We start from the raw sequence: 24,797 nt of genomic DNA on the forward strand, positions 1-24,797 counted from the left end.
AATGGTATGTACTTGCTTATATGTGGATATTGCTTGTTAAGTCAATCAATGATAATCAAACTACAATCTATAGAACCAGAGGTTAGATACAGACTAAGGGACTAGGAAGAGATAGATAGACCTCCTTAGGAAAGTAGAATACATAGATATGGATGGATGGGGGAGAGCTGACATGGGAGTATCAAATGGTGAGAGGAGGGAAGAGGGTATGAAGAAAGGGATATGGAAGAGAGAATAAAATTAAAGGGCATTTGAAGAGTGGTATGGAACCTAACAAAGTAGGCACTTCCTAAAATACATACATGTATGATCTAAATGAAATTGCCAAATACAGGGGAGGCAGAGTCCCAACTGACCAACTCTTGTCACCAAATGAAGCTTCCAGTACCAGAAATGGATTATAGCTAATTGTGTTTGTTGGCCCAAAGGTTTCCATAGGAACTCTAAACAAACTAGGCTGTTGCCAAAGATATAGGTTGTTCTCCACAAACTGTCAGCAAGGCTTCTGAGGATACCACTTGCACAACTCATTGATCATGGAGAAGTCAAGCTGGTGACTACATAACATAGAGCCTTCACCCCTATATTCCAGGGTCTTAGGGACAAGAAGGCACTCTGTGTGACAACCTGTCCATGTTTTGGGGAGGACTGTATAAGGACTTTGGAACTTTGAGCTACAAGATCCATCCATTGTTAAGAGCTCTGTGAGATGTTGTGTAGGAGCTTGGAAGATAATGTTGAGAACAGTGCAGAAGATGGGAGGCCTGGATTGTGAAATTTCAGAGGGAAGATTAAAGACTCTTATCAGTGCCATTGATAGTTTGATTGTGAAGATTCTGTGGTTCTGGTTAGCTGGGGCTGAAGAATCAGCTGTGATTAACAAGATGCCAGAACTACTAAAGTGAAACCTTTGCATTCCTGGGACTATTGATGCTGTTTAGTTGGAGCTAAGAAATTAGCGTTGATTAAGAAGAGGACAGCATCACTGAGGTGACATCTTCTGGGAAGTGTTTTCTGAGAGCACAGAGGCTGTGTTCCAGAGATAGCCAAGGTTGTACCTTGTGCTGTGGCTGGACTTAGTAATGTGTAAGAGTTACCCAGGTGGTACTGGTTTTGAAGGCATGAAGGGGTCACACAGAGCAGCTGAGGCTCGGCACTGTGAGAGGCCATGGAAGGCCATTGGTGAAGGTGCAGCCTCAGTTGCAATTGATGGCCCAGGACTGAAGGGTCATGCAGTGTTTTGGAGATGCCAGGATCATGAATGACCACCAAGAACAGCAGCAGCAGTGGAGTACAGGCATCTAGAGCCTAAAGGAAAAGCTGTGTGCTACAAAGGGTAGGGCTGGAGAAGTAACCTAAGCCCTTGGAGGAGCCCAGAAGATCGTGAGTTCAATCCCAGACATTGGACAGTTGGAGTTTAATTTTTGCTTTTGATTGTGACTGTGCCCTGATATTTTTCCCTCTTGAAGGAAGAAAATACTTTAGTGGAGCCCACAGGTAAGAGACTTTGAATTTTAAAAGATATTGGATATTTTAAAAGGATTGAACTTTTAATATGTAAAGACTGTGGGACTTTTAAAGTTGTTTAGATCTTGGGGATGAATAAGAAACTAAGAGTTGAGGCTTACTAGTGATGTGTTTGTGTGTCAAGTTGACAAGGGGTAAATTGTACTGGCTAGTTTTGTGTCAACTTGACACAGGCTGGAGTTAGCACAGAGAAAGGAGCTTCAGTTGTGGAAATGCCTCCATGAGATCCAGCTGTAAGGCATTTTCTCAATTAGTGATTAAGGGGGAAGGGCCCTTTGTGGGTGGTACCATCTCTGGGCTGGTAATCTTGGTTCTATAAGAGAGCAGGCTGAGCAAGCCAGGGGAAGCAAGCCAGTAAAGAACATTCCTGCATGGCCTCTGCATCAGCTCCTGCTTTCTGACCTGCTTGAGTTCCAGTCCTGACTTCCTTGGTGATGAACAGCAGTATGGAAGTGTAAGCTGAATAAACCCTTTACTCCCCAACTTGCTTCTTGGTCATGATGTTTGTGCAGGAATAGAAACCCTGACTAAGACACTATCTATCTATCATCTCTCTTTTTACCCTATAGATCCTTCTCATACATACGATGGCCTCCAGTTTAGTGTTTTTATGGAATGCTTGAGTGGCTCTCTGTTTCTTGTACATTCTCCCTTTCCTTTTTGTTTGTTTTGTCCAATTCCGATGTGTTAGTTTTTTTGTTTTATCTTATTATATTTCATTTTCTTATTATCACTAGAAACCAGTTTGTTTTCTAGTGAATGATAGAAAAGGGGAGAATCCGGATAGGTGGAGAGGGGAGGAGGGGCTGGGAGGTGTAGAGGGAGGGAAAACTGTAGTCAGGATATATTATGTGAGGGAAAAAATGTTTTCAATCAAAGGAAAAATATGAAAAACAGAAGAATTTTAAGCTGATCTCCTAATCTGCTACAGATAATTTTTGTTTCATTTCTTGATAATAAATGTGACATTTCTTGATATTTAGATTTTAATTATTTTTTTTTTGTAAAACATATTTTATTATCTTATTTGATCTCACTGTGTGTGAACCATGAGCCATGAGTGTGCAAACATATCAGATCGCTGGGATTGAAGTACAGGTTCTGAGCTGCCATGCTGGTGGTACGGAACCAAACCTGGATCCTCTGCAAGAACAAATGCTCCTGAGCACTGAACCACCTCTCCAGGTCAAAATTCAGATTAAAAACAAAACAAAAGAAAACAACAACAACAACAACAAATCCCAGCACTTGGGAGGCTAAGACTGGAAGATTAGGATTTTGAGAACAGCTTGGATCCTACTCTTTTTCAAAAACAAAACAAAAGAAGGAAGTGCCACATAAACAAATTTATATTGTCTATCATTAATCTATCTAAGTTTGTGAGCTTGCAGATTTCCCTGATGAAAGCCCCTTAGAGGCATTTCTTTTTTGACTCTGGAGCAAATACTAACACTGGAAAGGTCTTGGGCCTGGCAGGCAAGATGGCACCTTGGCTCTTTGTCCCTAGGTCTGTATTCTCAGGCTCCAGCTCTCTCATTTGCATCTTACCTTGCTGTGACCTTCTTTGGATTATGCCACTCACATTTCATGGCTAATAAACACCAGTATAAATAGAACTCATAAGTCAGCCTGGTATGTTGGTGTTTCTGTGCCCTCTGTCCTTAGGAGGCTGAGGCAGGCAGCAGGACCAAAAGTTCAAAACTGTCTCAGGTAAGTAAGAATTCAACTCAAAAACACAAAAAAGCAAACAGAATAAAACTTTCACAATTCATCAGAGATACAGAGACTCCTTCGCCCATCTACTGAGGCTTGTTCCTGGGAGGAGAGTCTAATCCCTCAGTTGTGTGGAACAAAATGACCCTTTAATCCTAGCACTTGAGAGAGAGCATCGAAAGAATAGAGTTCTAGGGTTTCCCTACCTTTACATACAACATCCTTAACCATACACAGTCGAGAAGTGTGACCAAAGGCTGCAGAGATGGCTTAGCAATAGACTACAATTGCTGCTCTTCCAGGGGTCCTGAGTTACATTCACACAATTCATGTTGGGTGGCTCACAACTATATAATCTCTAGGAAATCAAAGACACCTGGCCTTTGAAGTTACCTGTACTCATGTGTACATATCTACATGCAGACTCACACACAGACACATAATTAAAAATGATAAAAATATATTTATTTAAAGAGAAAGAGAATTTGACTAGATCCTTGTGATGTTTTGAATATGCTTGGTCCTGGAAGTGCACTATTAGGAAGTGTGACCTCTTTGGAGTAGGTGTGTCACTGTGGGCACAGACTTTAAGACCCTCATCCTAGCTGCCTAGAAACAGTTCTGAGGAAGGCATATCAGACATTGTGCATGTCAGATATTTGCATTATGATTCATAGTAATAACAGAATTATAGTTATGAAGTAGCAATGGAAATATGGTTGGAAGGCACCATAAAACAAAAAGCTGTATTAAATAAAGGGTTGCTAATAGACATGGTTTCTATCTTCTCACTCTAAACAAAAACATACACACACACACAAGTAAATAATCTAAAATTCTTTACATTAGAAAGCAAAGAGGACTGGGCAGTGGTGGCACACGCCTTTAATCCCAGCACTTGGGAGGCAGATGCAGGCAGAATTTTCAGTTCCAGGCCAGCCTGGTCTACAGAGTAAGTTCCAGGACAGCCAGGGCTACACAGAGAAACACTGTCTCAAAAAATACTAAAATAAATAAATAAATAAATAAATAAATAAATAAATAAAGGGAGAGAGAGAGAGAGAGAGTGTGTGTCAGCGGGTGCAGATAGATTATAAAAACGAAGAGTTAAATCTGGAGTTAGAGCTTTAGCCATCTCTCTTGCTGGCATGTGTCTACAATTCCTGAAGTCAAGAGTCAGGGAAGACACTAGAGACTCCGGGTGTAGCCTGAGTGGATCCCATACCCACCAATCTCACCGTGAAAAAGAACAGAGGCTTGTTTAGTTCATGGTTCTTCAGGAACGAAACATGCTGCAGAAAAGGCTTGCATCAAGAAGCAGTACCCAGAGCCCTAGAGAGCTGCCTTCTGCCTTCCTGTGCACTGCAGAGTATGTTGCCCAACTATTCTGTAGGGTGAACTTTCCCTCCAATCAGATTACCCCTTAGTAGGAGGTTGCACTGTGTCTCTGCCTGCCAGTGATCGCCCTAAAATGCCACTGGATACAAGCAATTGAAAGTAGTTCATGTGGAAGAAGCACTCCCTGTCGTTGATCCCTGTTCCCTAGAAAGCTGGATTTTGGGCTTTGGAGAGCTTTCTGCTGGAACCCAGTTCACAGCATCTAAACAGGCATCAGAAAAACAGGAGCTGGCAGGTTTTTGTTTTTTTTTTTGTTTTTTTTTTTTTGAGAAAATACAGTAATGTAAAATAACTATTGAAGTTAGTGACGTACAACAATGCTAATTTTTTTTTTAATCTTTTGGTGTGTTGTGAAATTCTCATCAAGAGGAAAAAGATAATCATTTTTAAAAATCTATTATTTGGAAATTGGGCAGTTAGCTTCTTTTAAAGTAAGTTTAAATGTTTTAAAATTCTGCCAGCTGGGGCTGGGGCTGTAACTCAGTGGGATAGCCTTTGTCTAGCATACAGGAGGCTGCAGGTTCAAGCCTCAAAGCTTTCCAGAAGAGGAAAAAAGAACTTGTCAGTAAAATCTGACGTCTGTATCATTTTTTAAGAAATATGCCTCCTTTAATCCCAGTACTCTCAAGGCAGAGGCAGGTGAATCTCTGAATTTGAGGCCAGCCTGGTCTACAGAACAAGTTCAGGGACAGTCAAAGCTACACAGAGAAACCCTGACCTCCCAGATCCCCCACCAAAAAAAGAACCCCAATAATCCATGTCCTTACAAATGAAATAAAAAAACAATACAAACACGGAGGACAGCAACATGCAGAGATTAGAACTGTTAGTGTTTTGCTATGGTCTCCACACTATGACACACAACTATTCAGATTTATAAAGAATCTGACTTTATAAAGAGTGATTTCATAGTCTCCCTTCAGTTTATAAACACAAACTGAGCAGGACAGAACCAGAGCTCCCCGGGAGGTGTTGAGACATTGTTGCGGAAAGATTACTATGTGGGGTTTCCTTCCAAGGACAGGTAAGTTTCTCGTTTGTCTCAGGTGTGGTCTTGTAGCCTTTCCCCAGATTGGATTGGTTTCTTTTGTCTTTACTGTTTGTGTCAGTAGCAACTGCTATAATAGTGCTGAGTAACAAGGCCCCTCCAAACTGCTGAGACACAGGCTCCTCTCTCAAGTGTCAGCCCGGTGATCTGAGAGGGGCTAGGCTGCTCTTGCTTCCCATTGTAACTTGGATCCACTTTGCCCTATGTAGCTCACTCTTTCTTCTGGGATCCAGTAGATTAAGTCTTGTTTTTCTTCTCATATTGGCAGGAGTACAAGATACCAAATCAGGCCAAAAAAATTCATACTTCAAGTGTAGTCGTTGTCTTCCTCTTCTTTTTTTTTTTGGTTTTTTTCGAGACAGGGTTTCTCTTTATAGCTCTGGCTGTCCTGGAGCTCACTTTGTAGACCAGGCTGGCCTCGAACTCAGAAATCCGCCTGCCTCTGCCTCCCGAGTGCTGGGATTAAAGGCGTGCGCCACCACGCCCAGCTGTCTTCCTCTTCTTTTTCCTCTTCTTTCTCCTCCTCCTTCTCCTCTTCTCCTCTTCTTTCTCTTCTTCTCCTTCTTCTCTTCCATTTCCTTCTCCTTCTTCTCCTTTTCCTCCTTCTTCTTCCTCCTCATGTACCTTCACATAACCTATTGTTTGACAGAAGCCATGGGTATACCCAAAGTCGCAAGGCTATAATGCCTACTCCACTGGGTTTGAGGCTAAGGGAAGCTCCCCCGGCAGCAAACGTTGAGCAGTATCTTCCTCTCCTGCAGACTGATGGCCGGGACTTGTGAAGAGTAGTGCAATCCACTCAATTCAATTTTATTAAAAAAAAAAAAAAAAAAGAATTGAGCATAGTTTGTTTTGTAAAATTTTTGAAGTAATTATGGTCTGTTGATGCATTGTAATTATATTTTCACTCACAGATATCTCCCTTATGACTTTTTTCATGAGTGATTTACTTTCAGAAACTGAGGGGGAAAACAAACGAATAGATAGGAGGGCTCACGCTTCCCTGCACTGAGGAGGCTAAGGCTTGCAGATGGCCATGGTTTGTTTCTGTTTTATTTTTTAAAGACATTTTTTATTTTTAATTTACATATGTGAGTGGAGTCCAGAAAAGGGCATCAGATCCTCTAGAGTTGGAATTACAGGCAGTTGTAAGCCTCTAATTTGGGCCTAGGGAGATAAACGCTAGTCCTCTGTAAGAGCAGTTCATACTCTTAACCACTGATCCACCTCTCCAGACCTGATTGCCACGATTTTAAAGCCAGCCTAGTTAACATAGCGAGTCCTGGGTCATCCTGGCCTATAAAGTGACATCCTGTCTCAGTTCCCTCCCTGTCAACAAACAAAAGAAAGCAAAATGTAGGAACAAAAAAATAAAAACCATGCTTTTTTTTGTTGTTGTTTTGTTTTTTGTTTTTTTTTGTTTTTGTTTTTTGTTTTGTTTTTTTTTTAAACCATGCTTTTAATAGCTTTTACTTTAACATATTATTCTGTAACTGATTTTTCTGTCAGCGACTCTACATCCTCTTTCATTACCAACTTCCTTCATAAACCAGAGGAAGTTTAAACAGACCAGGCATGGTGGGGCACTCTTGTGGTTTTATCAAGTTAGAGATGAAGGCAGGAGGGGCAGGAATTCAAGGTCATCGGACACTAACTATACATAATGAGTTTAAGGTAGACCTCAACCATTTGGAGCAATAAATTTAAATATGAGGTATTCTCTACAAAGAAAAATGGAAAGTCTAAAGGTACCAAGAAAGTCAGGCTTTGGGCAGCTGTAGCCCCACAACCTGCTTTTAGGTATCTGAAACCAGGGAAAGAGGAAGCAAAGCACTTGGACTGCTCTGATGCCAAACAACTTTGCAGGACCCTGTCAGGGGAGGTTCTTACACTTTCATAATGAAGCTCTTACAACACTGTTACTTGGAAGAGCGTCTTCCTCGGCTCATCCTAAGACACCGTGCCGCTGCTGCTATTAAAGGTTCTACAGTTTCCACCTGAGCAACTTGGAAAGAACACAGTCGACTTTTCAGAGGGGGATACTTCCTGCTCAAAGGCATGTTTATCCAGTCCAGATCTCACATGCTTGCCTCTCTCCTGAAACGTGTGTGTGTGTGTGTGTGTGTGTGTGTGCACGCGCGTGCCTTTCGAGGGAAGGGTCTTATCTGAGGTGTGAGCAACTCAGGAGTTGGAAGTTAGAGAAGGTCACCCAGAACGTCAGCCGAGTCCCTGCCTCAGCTCTCTGACCTGATCCTGAGAATTTGAAGACTGACATTCGAGGGTAGAGGAAGGATGAGTTTGAACAGGAGGGTTTTATTATAGTCAGAAAGCATAAAGAAGAAAGCTCAAGCACCTACTGAGAAAGCAGACCTCTGAAAGCCAGTCTTGCTGTGGAGGGGCCCCAAGAGACGAGGGAAAAAACCAACATTGTTTGTCTAAGGGCTTTTTATAGGACTTATGGCAGAAACTTGATAAAGACTGGGCAATTTCTTTTGATACTGCTTAGTTCTTTGAGCGTCTCACTGGTTGAGAGGATGGAAGGGCCACATGATCTATGCATGTCCCTCAGGCCCAGTCACAGAGAAGATAAGGAACTCTTCACATTCAAACATGTTAAAGAGCCTTCCTTCCCATCTTGGACTTATCTTTATTGCCTGTTGATCCTGACTATCTGCTGGCCATTATCCTAGACTGCCATTGCTAGTCATGTGTATGTTAACCTTGCCGCGCCCAACTTAACCCATGGTGGGGGTCTATCAATTGTTAATTACCCTATACCTTTTGATTTGGTATTTATGTTACAAGTCTGTAGTTTTGCCATGGAACTAACTCCTTCCACAGACGCCAATGCATAGCTACTGTTGTTATTGGTTATCTCTTAGGCGCCTCGTCTATGGTCTGATCTAAGGAATTCTCTTTCCTGAAATAGGGGCAGGCTTTTCAGAAGTGAAGGTTAGCTGGTTACAGTTGGATTATTTAGAAGCATGTTCATACAGAAAGCAACAATGCCTTGTGTGTGCTCCTTAGGGGGTGGGAACCAGTCAGCCTGCCAACACTGGCTCAGGGCCTTGCTATTTCTCTTATCTGGTCAGTTTGGTTATCTCATACTCAGCATTCCCAACCTCACCACGTTAACCCTAACATGCTTCCAAACCCAACCTTTGTTTTGTTTTGTTTGTTTGTTTGTTTGTTTTATCTTATCCTGAGTCCTAAGTTATATATCCAGTCCTTGCTCTCCTCCCTCCTCTCCTTGCTGTTTTTGAGGCAGGGCTCCAGATACCTCAGGCTAGCCTCAAACTTGCTTGTAGCCTAGGATAGCCTTGAAATTCAGAGTCCTGTGTTTCTGTATCTTACACACTGGGACTGCAGCATTGGTCAGTGTCTACCAACTGGTGCACATCAACTACTTCCTTCCTTCCTATTTTTTTTTGGGGGGGGGATGCACGTGACCTTCAAAGGACAACTTGTAGGAGTCACTTTTCTCCATCATTCATGAAGGTTCTGTGGATCAAACTCAGGTCATCACACCTGGCAACAAGTACCTTGACCTGCTGAGCCATTGCAGTCTGACCCCTGTCCTTTCTTCCTTTCTTTCATCAATAACCTCTCTCTCTCTCTCTCTCTCTCTCTCTCTCTCTCTCTCTCTCTCTCTCTCTCTCTCTCTGTGTGTGTGTGTGTGTGTGTGAGAGAGAGAGAGAGAGAGAGAGAGAGAGCAACTGCAAGCTCAGGAGAGGGAATGTGAGATTGGGAGACAATATAAAATCCTGTCTAATTTATACTTCTGCTTTTCGGCAGCACCACACCTAAAACCACCTAGACAGAAAAATATGCCAGGGTTGACAACCTTTTCGTTGGAAGTTTGCTAATGTCAATATTTCAGGAGGCCAGTGTGCCAAGTGGTTTGAGGAAGTAGATTTGCACCACGTGGGATATAGGAGCTACTGGCCCAGATTTAAAGCAGTGCAGCTGCCGTGAACACACCTGGTCCTGTCGGAATGCAGCTGACATTGGGCCTGGCACCCTGTCAGGCTATGATGTAGGTTAAGATTGATATATTTGGACAGACTATGACTTCCTTAGAACTGCAAGCCTCTAATATAGGCCAATTGTTCATGCCACCTTCTGCCAATTTTGCCATGCAAAACCTGTAGAGATTGAGCAAGTTTTGTTATGCATTTTCTCTTTCACAATCTTTCTACAGAACAGAAATAGGTGTGCACAGCCCTGATTTATAGTTTGGGCTGGCCCAGAACTCTATTATAGAATCTGTTTGCATTGAACTTGCAGCCATCCTTCTCCTGAGACAAGGCAGGGGCCCTACTCAGCTGTGTTTTTATCTCTTTATTGCTGGGGTCTTATGTTTGATGTCTCATTTGTAGCCATAGCCCTGTTCCTTTCACATTTCCACATGTTGCTTGGCAAATGATTAATATTCAACTTTCTGGTGAAAAAGAAAAAGACCCGCTAAGTGGTGATTCCAACTTCCACGGTGGAATACTCTGACCATAGCTAATTTCAAGATGTTAATATGAAATCACTGAATGTGGAGCCAGAAAAGAAATGCACAGGTGGATTGGAAAGTTTGGAGGTGCCGAATGCAGCATCCCATTGCACCCAAATTATCCCACTCCCTGCAATAGCATTCTTCACTCCTATTTTCTTTCCAATCTCAGTGTCTCCAGCATTCCAGACTTGGTGTTCACCCCTCCAATCTCTATGCTCTTATGTTTCCATTTTGCTCCATGGAATGCTGCAACCCCCCCTCCCGCATTGTTTAGCAAGTACTTGCTGAGTGGGGTCCGTGTTTCCCACATCAGCTGAAATAGAGCAAATTACCTATGCTCAGAGCCTCTTAAAAAAAAGGAAGCCAGATAGTAAGTGTACTAGGTGCTGTTCCTGGGACAAGCCCAAACGACACGCACCTGTGAGCGGACAGCCTGTCCCTGAAGGTGTCACACTGTAATCAAACCAGGCAGATTGAAGACATTATTTCTTTGATATGATTCACTTCCCATGGAAGATTTGTATTACCCAGGGTGCAGTCTTGAGAAATGGAGTCAGTTGGCTTACCGCATCATTTTGACGTTGCCTTTTTTTTTTTTTTTTTGCAGTTTCATTGATGTTTATTTGTTTTGAATCAGCATTTCACTTTCTTGCCTAGGCTGGCCGGGAACTCAACGTGCAGCCCAGTCTGACCTCAAACTTTTATGTCTTCAGCCTCAACCTCCCGTGTACTATGAATACGAGCAGGCAACACCACACCTGGCTGAAATGATTTTTATTTTCCAGACTAGCAACACATCAGTAAGAGTTGTGATATACTCTCCCTCTATGGACATGGTCCCTAAACAATAGAGTCAGTACAAGACTCTAGATTTAGCATACATTCTCATTGTCCCTTCATCTGCTAGCCACCATTGGCTGCCCAGGGCATGGGCCCTTGATCTGAAGTGGGCAGATCAGTCCTTTCCCATTGTGTTCAAATGGTACAGTGTGAAATTAGCAGAGGAAAAAACAATTCCTTGTTATTTAAAAGAATATAACATGGGGCAACAGAAATAAGAAGAGTGAGTCCTGATCGAATTAAACTTCTAGTCCAATTCCTGAGGGCCCTGGTTTCTTGTGTTCTTCTTCAATCTGGTAAGTCACCCATGTATGCTTCCCAACTCCATGAGCCAAGAAATCCCATCTATTCTTTTCTGGTTCCAGTTAGAGTTCTACCATACAACCAAATGGTTCCTGACAAACAAAATGACCCAGCATGAGACTCCTGAAAGGCAAGGCTAGGTTGTGACTGCCAGGCAGTGAACAATGCACCTAGAGATAGATACTTGCTCCACAGCATCCTGAGTTTACCTTCAGAACTTCCAGACTGTGGCAGGCACATGGGCCTTACTGCTGTGAACCAGAGGATATCTCTGTTCTGGGAATTACAAGTTACTTGTAACAAATACACCCAAATGATATGGTTGAAAACCACTCCACGGCGTGGTAAGAAAAGATTGTACATAGGAGAGACGAGTAGATTTTTTTTTACTAAATAATTGTCTTTCTGTATGTATAGGTTTATCTCACCTCTCTCCTGTAAAGGAACAGGAGCCTTTCTTCATTGGATAAGAACACTGAGATTTTATAGAATTGCAAACAAATGGGGTTATAATTTAGTGACAGAATACCTCCTTAGTAAATGCGGTGTCAGACTCCATAAACCAAACAGCAACAAGAACGAGGGAAGGTTGGTGAGGGTAGTGCTTGTCTGCAATGCCAGCACTTGTATGGCTGAGAGTTTCAATCTAGCCTGCATTATAACCTAGGCATAGACCTATCCAAGGAGGCAAAAGACCTTTCTAAAGATGACTAAGCACGCTGAAAGGGGGCTAGTGAGATGGCTTCTAGCTTAGGAGTGAGTACTGTTCTTTGCGAGGACCAGAATTCAGCTCCCAGCACCGACACCAGGTGACTCCCAGAAGCCTGGAGCTCCAGCTCCAAGGGTGGCAATGCCACCTTCTGGCCTTCAAAGTACAGATGCACAAAATAAAAATTAAAAAAATAAACCGAAGTATTGGAGAAAGGAGACGCCGGATGCAGTCAAAAGTGCGAATTATTTCATTTATGCCTAGCCCACAATACTGTGCTTTCGGTACAGAGTTTATTAACACACACACACACACACACACACACCCATACACACACACACACACACACACACACACACACACATACTCCCACACCCCCCACACACACACTCCCCCCCACACCCACACCCACACCCATACACACACACATACTCCCACACACACATACATACACACACATCACACACACACACACACATACACACACACGGTTTTAATTGTTTTATCTTGTTTCATATTTAAAAATATTTAAACATTTCACACCTAAAGGGGCATGGCCAAAGTGAGTTTAGCTTTAAAACAAAACCAAAAGCCGGGCGTGGTGGCGCACACACCTTTAATCCCAGCACTCGGGAGGCAGAGGCAGGCGGATTTCTGAGTTCGAGCCTAGTCTACAAAGTGAGTTCCAGGACAGCCAGGGCTATACAGAGAAACCCTGTCTCGAAAAACCAAAAAAAAAAAAAAAAAAAAAAAAAAAAAAAAAAAAAACCAAAACCAAAACAGAAATGAAACTAACAAACCAAAGCAAGAAAATAAAAAAAGAAATTAAAGGGGAAAAAAACCCTCAAACATCAACAAAATAAAGCAACAACAACAACAAAACAAAAACCACAGGAGTTGGGCATGGTGGCTTAGTCTGGTCTACACAGTCAATGAGTTCCAGGCCAGTCAGGGCTACATAGAGAGACCCTGTCTAAAAAAACCACAACATCAGACAGAATAAATCACAGGAAAGCCTGATGTGGCATGAGTAGTATGTAAGATATTATAAAATTATTTCAGATTTTCATACAGGAGAAGTGAAACCTTTGGGCAGACAACTATATGATCAAGTCCCCGTGAGGTAAGAGATGTTAAGCTTCCAATAGTTCCGTGCTCCTTACAGAAGAAGGAAGTAGCCAAGAATCCAGGAGTGAGAGATAAAGAGGAAATGAAAGTGCTTTTGTTGTCTGAGGTGTCTACAGAAAAGCAGCCAGGGGGATTTGAACTTACGAGGTCCTCATCAAATCCCATTCTGAGGAAAAGAAGTGGTCATCGTGGTTGTGGCTACAGCGGATCTAGGGGATGTGGAGCTGTGTTCTTCAGCTTCAGTGGGGATGGCTGTACAAGACGGACCGGTTCGTGTCTGCCCGGTGAAGTAGTTGGGACGAAACTTTATTTTCTGTGAGGCAGAGTTCCATCTGTCAGGGAGGACCATATCAGTCTTACTAAGTCTCCTGTCAATACTCTCAGGCTCAGAACGGCATCGAGGAAGGCTCTGAGCCATTTCAATTCCTCGTAGGAACTCGGCTAATAAAGAAGCTGTCTGGAACTGGCGTATCTTATAGAGAAAGGCTGCAAGGAACAATGTAGATAGAGAGGTAGAAGAACCTACCACTCTAATAGGCATCGCTTACAGGAGTTAAACATGGTTGGAACACTGTTAAATAAATGTTATGGGCAATGGGCTTTGTTGCCATCCCTTTTAACGACATGTTGAGAACTAGGATAGGCTGATACCTTAACTCTTAAGCTTGCAATACCTTGCCTTGGTGTCTGGCTGCCTTAAGCGAAGGATTATCAGCCAAGCAGCCAGCCCAAATACGCTCATCCTAGCCATGTGCCATTCCGAACACTCCTCTGGAGACTTTAGGAAGCTTTACTGCAACCACCACTGCTCCTTGCCTCTGGGATGGAAGAAGCAACCCAGCTACCGAAGTGAAGCGTAACTCTTAACTCCTAACCTCACGGTCTCGGATGCGAGTGTTTCAAATTGCACTGGATCTCTTGCTGCCCCAAGCCTTGGTAAACTCTAGATAACCTTGAAGCCTTCTCCACCCACTATCAGCTGGAGACTATTTTCCCTAGTGATCCTCAGGCCTGCGATTGGTGCCCACATGGTCCCATATGAGGGAGGAACTGCCAGGATTGGTTCATACACATGTTTTTCTTTCCTGGCTATATAATCAGATTATTTGGCTCACTTTATCACAACATGAACCCTTAGTGAAGTCTCTTCAAGCAAGGCAGCGAAGGGAAACGGAAGGCCTTGGGTGGTCTGTGGATGAGATCCCGAGTGCTCTCAAGCTTCAAGGGATGTGGATCTGAGCAACTATAGGCCTCAGACCAGTCTCACAGTGACCTGTCTCTGTAGTTAGGCTAAGGATCACTGTGTCCAAGGCCTATAAGGAGCCCCACCTAACTGCTGTGGGGTGTATGCTGTCTTCTGCTGTCACTAAAGGCTGTCGGAAACTGAGGATTACAAGAGGAAAAGCGTGAGACTACAGATGTTGTTAAAATGCTGGATATATACCATAAGCCTCCAGCCTGAGTGTTTCCAGCAGTCAGTCTCAGCCTTGAAAAGGGTTTGAAATTCTAATACTCTTCTGGGCGTGTCTGTTCTGCCCTAGGCCCCAGGGTACTGACTCAGGCTTGCCAGCACAGGAAAAACTTCCCCTACTCACTATTCCTATCTCGAAGATTAAAAGGTTCTGGACCACATGATTGATAACACCTCCTACATTCCAGACACTGCTTGGTCTTAGAATGCAAAACAATATACCTATGGTCTGCCTGGGGACATTTCTCAGAAACGATGCTAAAGAAAAGTGCTTGGTGGAGCTGGTTCAGGTTCCTTGCGGCAGTAAAGGTGGACCAACCATCATAAGCTTAAAGCAGGGCAGTAGAGAGCGGATCTCGACAGTATGGTTTTCCATGTTGCTCAAGGTATCAGGGCTGGAGAAACTTACCCTTGCCTCAGCCCACAGAAGGCTGAGGTTTTGAATAAGACCCAAGCCAGGTATCCCTGACTTAGGGAGTCCCCTCAGGCCAGTTTCTTATGAACAGAGCTGAAAAGGAAGGAGAGTCTTTGGAGTTTTCTAGAAAGGGCTTCATTTTCAAAAGAGCTCCTCAAACCTGGGAGAAACAAACAAACAACCCTGAGAAGCAAAAGCAAAGCAAAACAAAATAAAAAAAACCCCATCACCTCACCGTCACCACCAAAAAAGAAGGCATTAAGGAAATGGGAGAGTCCTCCTAGAGTGATCCCCAGCCTTTCTCCCTTTGCCTGATGTGATTACAAGGAAAGACTTGTTCACTTTATTTATTTTTAATTCGTAAAGAATTTTTTCTCTTCCCCTCTTTCTCCCTCCCAGCCACTCCGGCTTGGGTTTCCGTATGACTCATAATTCCTTCTGAAAGTGGAGTCGAATTCATAAAAGTGGTGGAAAGAGGAGGGGTGGTGGTGGTGGTGGTGCGGGAGAGGCTGGGAGCTCCAGGGAGTCTTCACTACCTACACTGTCACTCAGCTCCCGGCGCGAGTGGCAGTCGGGGGTGGGGAAATCCAGCCTGCACGGATGGCGGATACTATTAAAGCCCCAGCGGCGCGCAGCCGGGCCCGGTGACCCGCGGCGGGTGCGGGAGGGTCTGCGGCTGGCGGGCGGCGCTGCAGCAGCCTGGGCACGGCCGCCGCCCGCGGGCGCGAGTGTGCGCGGGTGTGGGAAGGCCGGCGTGCGGGCCGCGAGGGGTGTGCGCGCGTGAGTCGGAGCGGGGCTCGCCCCTCGCCGGCGCCTGCCGCTCCACGGCTGCCGATCGCTCTCCAGCCGTCCCCGGCCCCCTTCGGGCCCCTCGTTTTCCTACGGCCGTCAGTCCGGGCGGGGGGGAGGGATAAAGTGAGACTCGGTGTCATCACCATCCATTGTCAGAACAGGAGGAAATTGGAATCCAGCAGCGGCGAGCAGCAGCTGGGCGGTCACATCTGGGAATGCAAAGCCGACCTCCCCCTCCTCCTCCTCCTCCACCTCCTCCTCCTCTCTCACCCGGGATCACTTCCGAAACCACTTCGCCTTCAGCCCCTGCCTCGGCCAGAGGTTTCATTTTTAACTGAATATTTACGAAAGCTGGAAGCGTGCGAGGGGGGTGGGGTGGGGTGGAAATAGCGGCTGCTTCTTTTCCAGGGATTTATTTAATGGGGATGTGTTCAAGGCAAGAGAGAATTCAGAAGGATATCGACGTCGTGATCCAGAAGTCAAGAGCCGAGAAAGACTGCCTGTTTGCAGGTGAGTTCTTGCCTCTCGGATCCTAGGACCAGGAGCCAGCCTCCCCTCCGTCTACCCCATTGCCCAGATTTCTGACCGCGACGCGTGTAGCTTGGGAGTGTGGGGCGGCAAGTCCCCGTTCCGGGTGTATTTGGAAATAGCTGCAGCGGCGTGAGCTGAAGCCCAAAGAGGAGGGGGCCACGAGCCACCCCCCCAAAAAAAAAACCCCACCAGGCCAGGGCAGTCTCCGGTTCCTGGGGCAGGACCCGCGCGATCAGAGTGCAGGGGCCGGGCGCTGGGTTCCAGCCATCGGCGGTGCCCAGAGCATCCGAGCTTTGCCTCCGGGCTTCGGCAGCCGCGGCCGAGCGGGGCGGGCTAGAGCCCGGCGGCTTTGCGCCATCGGCCGAGCGGCGGCGGCCGGGAAGGGACCGGCTGCGCTGCGCTGCGCAGCGCTGCGCTGCTCCCGCCAGGCGCCGAGGCCCCCGGAGAAGGCAGCGCTGGGCCGAGCTCCCGCCCCCCTCCGCTGCACCCGCTCCTCGGCGAGCGCGCAGGACACCGCCCCGGGGAAGGGATGGATTCCCGGGGTTCCCGAGCTACGCAGGCCCAACCTGGGGGTCGCTTTACGTCCATCTTTGCTCCCCGCCTCCCCCACCCCCCCCATCCAAGGCCGAGGGCAGTTCGGGCTTCGCAGTCCGAAGCCTGCCAGGGGCTGCTTCCGGCTGCCTGGCTGGGAAATTCCCGCTGTTGCCATGACACCCGGCACTTGTTGCGGGGGGCGGCCTCCCGCTGCACCCCACGGGGTGCTCCGCATCCCCTCCTACACCACCCTGCTGGCTGCCCCTAGCTCTCCAGCCTTTGCTTCCCTCCCCATCGGGCCTCCTAGGCTCACACGAAAGAGCAGGTTCAAAACAGAATTGGGGTTAAAAACAAAGCATGGGGTGGCTTATAACACGACTTTCCGTTTCAGATTTCAGATACTCAGACTCCACCTTTACTTTCACCTACGTTGGCGGCCCCAAAAGGTATTTATGTGTATAGAGTTGCTTCATTTCCTGTTCACACGCTTGTGTTTCCTTTGTTCCTGGTGTCTTCCGTGTTTGGGTATTTTTTTGCTTGTTTGTTTAATCTTGGGACTGCTATCTAGCTGCATTCCTAGCCAGTTGTCTCCCGATTTTATATAGAAGAGGGAAAATAAATATGTTTGAAGTTTTTTTTTTTCTTAAGCTAACAGAGGACGAGCAGAACTCCACATAGTGTTCTGCTTCAGTAGTAGATTGCTCTTTAGGCGTTCTGGATTTGACACAGGCGACACCGTGCAAAATTGGTACATTGAGCATGGAGTGAAATACGTGAAAGACATAAAAAGATGTCACAAAATAGTTTGATCGCCAGTGCTTATTTTGCCAACGTGTCTCTTTTTCCATTTTCCTGAAGGTTGACATAAACACGTGGTCTTCCCAGTTCCCTAGGCGTTTTTCTTTTTTCCTCTGCAAAGGAGTGGTTATTTTGGTTTTCACATTTAGTTGTAGAAAAGATTTTGGAGTTATATGTAGCTGGAGTGGATGGCTTTTCCTTTGGGGGAAGAGATGCATATTTTAGTAGTCAATTGTCAGGGCTTTGATGCAGCTCAAAGGCAATTTTGAACGGAGGAAGAAGAATTTGCATCAAAAGTTTCTACACCTTGCTTTCTTCATTTTTGTGGTTTGGGTTTTCTTTATCCAATTGCTTTTAGAGACAACCGGTTTAAAAGAGCTGGGGCTACTGACTTAGTCTGTGGAGACTCTTCAGCCTAGTGCTGTTGTTAGGAGTCCACATTCAAAATAGCTTGACCACCTTCCAAAATATCTCTTAGCTAATGGAAATATTTATGAATATGGAAATGGCAAAGAAGCTCTGGTCTGTAAATATCTTTTTAAATGTGTACCCTTAAAATACTTAGAATTTATGTTGCGTCATTTATCTCATAATAAGATTTTAGAATGGTTATCCTATACCCAAATAAAGTCACCCTAAGTCCCAGGATTGGCCTCACATTGATTGACTAGTTGAGAATGTATCAATGAATTATTAAGCTTCATTGCCTTTTGGGGGAGAGAATAAATTACATTATTTCCTAATTTCTGAGAGTACCATCATTTTTGTAATTATGGATCAAATTAAATTAGAGGGTGTTTGATTAAATTAACACTGCTGCTACACTTAATATCCGAAGGACATTATTATATGACGGATGTCCTCTTAGATAACTATAAGGGCTAAAACATTCTTTGTGTCAATTGAAATCATTCCCAGGCAGTTAGGTGGAGTCAGTTGTCACCTTCCTTTAGTGGATGGTGGGGATAGGGATATCCTAAGTGGGCTTTTCTTTGAGGTGTGTGTGTGTGTGTATGTGTGTATCTTTCCTCAAGCCTAGCCTGGCCTAGAACTCACGGTAGTTCTCCTGCCTCAGTCTTCCAGGTGCTCTGATTTCTAGTAAGACACTTGTGGTCTCAGTGTACTAGGAGGGGCACACGATGACTTTAGTCGCTTACATCTGCTAGATGCTGCAGTTAAGATTTTTTTTTTTATTAGCAATTCCTGAGCTGGAGGTGGAGAAGTTATGAATGTCTCCAGGATCACGTCTAAGGTGTTGGGATGAGTAGTTAACTAATTAAGATAACATCAGTTTTCCCTGTAGGGACCATGACTACTTTTAAAGTGAGAAATGCTTCCTTTGCTATGTCATTCTATTATGAGGTGATGTTTTTCTGTTGTGCCTATTTAAGTATCTGGGGCTTGTGTGTATAATAGGGAAAGAAAATTGGTAGAGCTCTGTGATTGCCTTGTTTTCTCCGAGGCTGGTTCAACAGCGCAACAAATATACAGTTGTTTAATACAGGACAATAAGAAATCTATTTTTTATTTGTATGGTGGGGCAGAGAGTTTCTTAGAAATATATTGCTTTCATTAGCCGTATTAGAGACCCACAGTTATCCACTTCCCAACTCGACATAGAGATCAAGTATTTAAAATTAAAATAGCGCCGGGCGTGGTGGCACACGCCTTTAATCCCAGGACTCCGGAGGCAGAGGCAGGCGGATTTCTGAGTTCAAGGCCAGCCTGGTCTACAGAGTGAGTTCCAGGACAGCCAGTGGCACATGCCTTTAATCCCATTTAATCCCAGGACTCGGGAGGCAGAGGCAGGCGGATTTCTGAGTTCAAGGCCAGCCTGGTCTACAGAGTGAGTTCCAGGACAGCCAGAGCTATACAGAGAAACCCTGTCTCAAAAAAAAAAAAAAAAAAAAAATTAAAATAGCTTTGCTGGATTCTGATTTATTTATGTATTTTAAAAATTGATTTTGATCCAGTCCCACTGTAATCCTGGCTGGCCTGGGATTCACCGTAAAGGTCACTCTGGCTTTGGACTTGGTGTTTGTCCTGCGTTTGCCTCCTGAGTGTTGGGAGTTACAGACGTGACCAACTACACCAGCTCTGTCTCTATTTATTGTGCTTACCATCTTATAGGACTGGATTAGTGTTGTCATGGCAAATAAATTAGACTTCTCCATTGAAGGAAGTCTTCTACAGAGAGTAGTGGGTTGAATTGATTTCAGCTGCTATTTCATTGAAACCATTAGAAATGAATTTTTCAATTCAAGTTGTAGATAAAATTTAACATAACCATTTAATCATACCTAACACGTTCTAAGAATGACGTACATGCCCCAAACATTATAAAAGGTGATCATTTCACATTACTATTTATTAAAAGAAAGAATTCAGAGCTTTCATGTTTGCTTTTGTAAACTTTAGTGTGTCTGTTGATAACTGGAAATGCAAATCAATGATTTGATGGTTCGGTCCGAGCATTGGCCTTATACACAGGGGCAAAGTACTGGTTAGTGTTGGGTGTCCTGCCTTGGTGGATTGAACTGAGGGGTGAGGATGAGGAAATACCTGGATCAAAGCTGGAAAAAGTTCGTGGGGCCCCTCTCCTCACTTTCAGGTGTGTGGAGGCTCAGAGACGGTTCAACGGGCATGGCAAGGTCCCATTTATGCAGTTAACTGAGGCGTGCCAAGGTGTGAGTCCCCGTTCTGCCACAGTGCTGAGGCATATGCTGCCTCCTGTACGTAGGCTGTTTGACCTTCCTGAGGATGCAAACAGAGTCACATAAACAGACACAACAGACCAAAGGGCTGAACAGACACTTGTAATGTTTAATGTCTGTTGGTTGGGGAAAGGGTGTTAAATATTGTGAACATTGCTTTTCCAGGCATCTACCCCCGCTTAACATTTGTTCAATACATAATACTGTTTAACTCTCTCATTCTAGCAGTGATCCTTTAACAGCCCCTATCCCCACCCTGAATCCCAGGGCTGCTTGATTCCAGACGTTTGCTAAGAATAGACCTCCGCTGTCCACAATTTAGAGTTCATGCAAAAAGTCATTTTTTTTCCTATTACACTTTTCATGCTTCTGACCTTTTGGCACCTTCTTTTTCCTATACGAAGTAGCAGGACATTCCTTAAAACCTCAAAGGAGAGGAGCTCTGATTTTGCATCTTGCCTGTGGTCAGACATAGAATTAGTGCCAGAAGAAACAGAAGGGATAAAATGTGCGGGCACCAGATAACAGGGGGATAGGAAAGCTGACTAAATCTTTGGGGCCAGAGGTTATTAAAGTTCAGGGCAGAACCGAGTACACCGTTGCTTTGATTGCCTGACTACAGATTGCTCTGGGAATTCCCTTAACTTTTAACCATGGAAAGATTGTGACAAATAAAACATATGTTTTAAAAACCATAAGAACTTCTGGTTGTTAGAAGTTTCGAATGGGCTGGTGAAGTGGTGAAGCTGGTAAAGGCACCTGTCACCAAACCTGATGACTTGACTTCAGTCCCTGCACCCACCTGTCCCCTGAAAGTGTCCTTCCGGCATCTCATGGCTTGTACCTGAGCAGGTGTGTGTGCACAGGTGCAGAAAAAAATAAGTTAAAATATTTAGAAAACAAGACATGCAAAGAAAAGAAGAAGAGGAAGAGAAAGGAAGAGGAAGAAGGAAGGAGAAGAAGGAAGAAGAAGAAAGAAGAGGAGAAGGAGAAGAAGAAAAAGACGACCAAGGAGTTCCTATGACTTCTGTTAATGTATTAGTTTATGCTCTTAGAATATTTTTATATACATATAAAACGCACACATCCAAAGACTGGATTACATTTTTCTGAGAGGTTCCATTTCTTTTGTGTGTAGTCTGTGGGACTGAACACAGCATCTTCGTGCTCTCTGAGTATCCTACCACTCATCTGCATCCCTGCCCTTCTTTTTATTCTCTATATTAATGTTTCACTGTGCAGGCTAGACTTGAACTCACTCTATAGCCGCAACTAGTCTGGCCCTTGTGCTTTTCCTGCCTCAGCTTCCAGAGGAGCAGACATCACAACCTTGGGTCACTGGTGCTGGCTGAGAGGTCACAGTTTAGAACGTAATATTAGTGCTTTTCCTTTAGAAAGGATGTGAACATAATGAAATGTTCATTAAATGGAGATATTTCCAGTCAAAAAGCATGACGGCATCTTAGGGATTATAATATTTAAACGGAGTATACGATAGACCTAAAATATCAACTCCTGGGAGTCTGAAGTAGAATTATAAGTTCCAGTCCAGTCTGTCATATGTATTGAAACCCCACCTTTAAAAAAAATCTAGTATTTATATCAGAAATTATGAAATTCGAAGTGTTGTATCCAGCAGAAGTTGTGAATTCGCCTATCTATGTGTAGCCTCAGTTTATGGGTAATTCTCCTTTATGACATCATCACAGGTGGATTGACATCTTTTGGAGCATAATTCCTTATCCAGGGATATGTTTTGGAGTATTGTGCAATAGCAGTAGTGCACCTTGGAGCACCTGCTACCTCCTGTTTCTCAGTATGTTCTGCCTGGTTCCTTCCTTCTATACTTTGCTCTCCATCCTTTTATCTTCGAATCCCTAGGCATTATTCATTGCTGAGATGCTTGCTAAGACAACATTTTCATCTCAGAAATCTTTCCTTGGAATCATTCCCTCTAAGGTCCTGCTAGATGTTTCTAAAGCTATGCCATAATACACAGATGCATTCTACCTATGAAGGGGGTTACGGCTTCATCCATCTACAATACAAGGAGATTACAGTAGGTTGATATGCATCTGTAATGCGTGACCTACCCCGCACCCTGGTTTACCAACACAGCACACTGCTAAGAGTGGCTTCCCCTTATGATGGAAGTCTCTGAGCATCACAAGAATGTATCTGATATCTTGAGGGCTAATCTTGGAAAAGATAGAAATTGAAAAATAGAAGGAAGTTTCCTGCTTGAGTGTGTATTGGCTTTGCATTGTTAAAAAGTGGAAAGCTTAGGTTAAAACTTCCTACATTAGTGGCTGTCTGTTGAAACTCATTGCTTGCCTATGTATCTTTGTAAGCATTTTAGAAAAGGAACTTTGTCACTGTGGTTTCCCTTGCACCTCGAGCACTGTCTAGTACACTGTTTTTCCCCATAAGTAGATGTTTTAAGAATTATGAAATGAATGCTAAAAGAACCTGGCAGGCAAGAAGGAATTCTCTAACTTAAATGACCAAATATGGAGATACTTGAACACTCCGAAGAGCCCTCACTCTGGTGGTACCACTTGTAATGTAATTGCATATGACTCCAATGTGAAAAAAGTTGCCTGGCCAAGTTACAATTTCTGTGTTCTGTCTCTTACATTCAAGTTTCTTTGTGTGTGTGTGTGTGTGTGTGTGTGTGTGTGTGTGTGGAGTGTGTGTGTGTGACAAGCACATAGTGCCATTGTTTAAGATAATACTCCAGTTATTTGGTAGACTAGAAATTTGAACTCTTAGTCCAATTTAAAAAATGCAAGAGTCTGGTCACCAAACCAATTTTCAAGAAGGTCGAAGCCACCTGAGTGTTAATCTCATATACACGGGTGGGTGGCTTTAGGGAGAGACAGTATATACAATTGCAAAAGGGCATTTGTTTTCTTTGGATTTCATTAGTAGCACAATACCTAGCCTTTTCATACATGTAGATTTAGTGTGTGGATGTGTGGGTGGGTGTTCATGCCATGAACATGATGTGACTCACGTGTGGAGGTCAGAGGATCACCTTTGGCAGTCCGTTCTTCCCTCCCACCACGTGGGTTCTGAGTATAGAACTCAGGTTGCCAGGGTTAGCAGCAGATGCCTTCACCTACTGAGCCATCCTGCCAGCCCTGGACTTCCTTGGAAAGGAGTGTATATAACAAGCACATGGGTTAGGAATCTGAATCTGAAAGGTGCATGAGGTAATCCAATCCTTTTTGTTTTGTTTTGTTTTGTTTTCTGAGACAGGGTTTCTCTGTGTAGCCCTGGCTGTCCTGGAACTCACTCTGTAGACCAGGCTGGCCTCGAACTCAGAAATTTATCTGCCTCTGCCTCCCAAGTGCTGGGATTAAAGGCATGCGCCACCACGTCTGGCTCCAATCCTTTTTAAAAAGGTTCGATTTTTATTGTTTAGGAGGTGTCTAAGTGCTCAATATAGAAATCCTGGAATATGTAGTTATTTGAACCATCAAATGCCCCTCAAGATGTCAGAAGAATGATCACTTTTTTTTAAAATAGAAAATTAACACATTTCTTTTGGCAGCAGGGTGTTGCTTACCATGATTTAGTGTTACATTAGTTATTATCCAAAAAACCCCCTGGCTTCTTAAAAGTGTCTTACTTAAAGTGTGAAGGCTACCTCAGATGCTGGAATGGCCAGAGAGGGGAGTGTGAAGGAAACTGAATAAGTAAAAGGGGACCTGGTGATCCCCTCTGAACCCTGGGTATGTGGAATTGAACCTGTGTCCCTTTTGCATGGAAAGCAAGTGCTGTACCTACTGAGTTACAACTCTTAAGTCATAGCTGCGAGGCTGGGCATGGGGATGTACACCTGCAATCCTAGCACCTGGGAAACAGAGGCAAGGGCATTTCTGCAAGTTCCAGGTGGGGCAGGTATGTAGAGAACCCGGACTTAGGAAAGACAGCAGTGGTATTGACACCCCCTCCCATCCGGTTGCTCTGTCTTGTGTAAGTTGTTTAGAAAAGAATTCATTATTAGATGAAATTTCAAGCCACTGACTTAAAATAACCTGTGGTTTAGCATGAATAAGGCTTTATTAAAGCATATATACTTAAGATATTTAACCTTTTTTTTGTGGATTAAGGCAATACTGTTCATGATACTTATTTTGCTGAACACAGTCTCAGCAGAGCGCCTACCCCTCTTCTTTCACCTTCTGTGTTTACTCTGAAGCAAAGTAGTCATTCTGTTGGTTACTTTACATTATAACTAAAGAAATTGAGGGTAGGGCAATTTCAAATAGGTTAGCTTTGCACAAGACAGTAGGGCTATAGCTCAGTACAAGTCAATGTTTATAGAACGTGGAGGGGAATTGGTTCAACTGGCCTGACTAGAGTT

At 44.1% G+C, this 24,797-nt stretch overlaps 1 protein-coding gene and 1 long non-coding RNA gene across 2 annotated transcripts in view; one reads left to right on the forward strand and one right to left on the reverse strand.

The window, feature by feature from the left end:
* Window positions 1-11,154: 11,154 nt before the first annotated feature.
* Window positions 11,155-15,929, reverse strand: LOC147000850 (uncharacterized). Its single transcript, XR_015045357.1, has 4 exons — window positions 15,597-15,929; window positions 15,051-15,216; window positions 13,315-13,502; window positions 11,155-11,425 (listed from the first exon to the last, which is right to left on the reverse strand). It is a non-coding gene; the product is annotated as an uncharacterized LOC147000850 (long non-coding RNA).
* Window positions 15,930-15,955: 26 nt separating this feature from the next.
* Window positions 15,956-24,797, forward strand: part of Parp8 (poly(ADP-ribose) polymerase family member 8) — a 179,642-nt gene continuing 170,800 nt past the window's right edge. Inside the window, exons 1-3 of the mRNA XM_021180032.3 lie at window positions 15,956-16,169; window positions 16,257-16,358; window positions 17,305-17,359. Of these exons, the coding sequence (XP_021035691.1) occupies window positions 16,064-16,169; window positions 16,257-16,358; window positions 17,305-17,359 (263 nt within the window). The 5' untranslated portion in view covers window positions 15,956-16,063. The remainder of the gene's footprint in view (window positions 16,170-16,256; window positions 16,359-17,304; window positions 17,360-24,797) is intronic.

Source organism: Mus caroli, unplaced genomic scaffold (genome assembly GCF_978045245.1).
Source record: "Mus caroli unplaced genomic scaffold, Mus_caroli_1 scaffold_15, whole genome shotgun sequence".
In the NCBI taxonomy this organism is placed as follows: domain Eukaryota; kingdom Metazoa; phylum Chordata; class Mammalia; order Rodentia; family Muridae; genus Mus; species Mus caroli.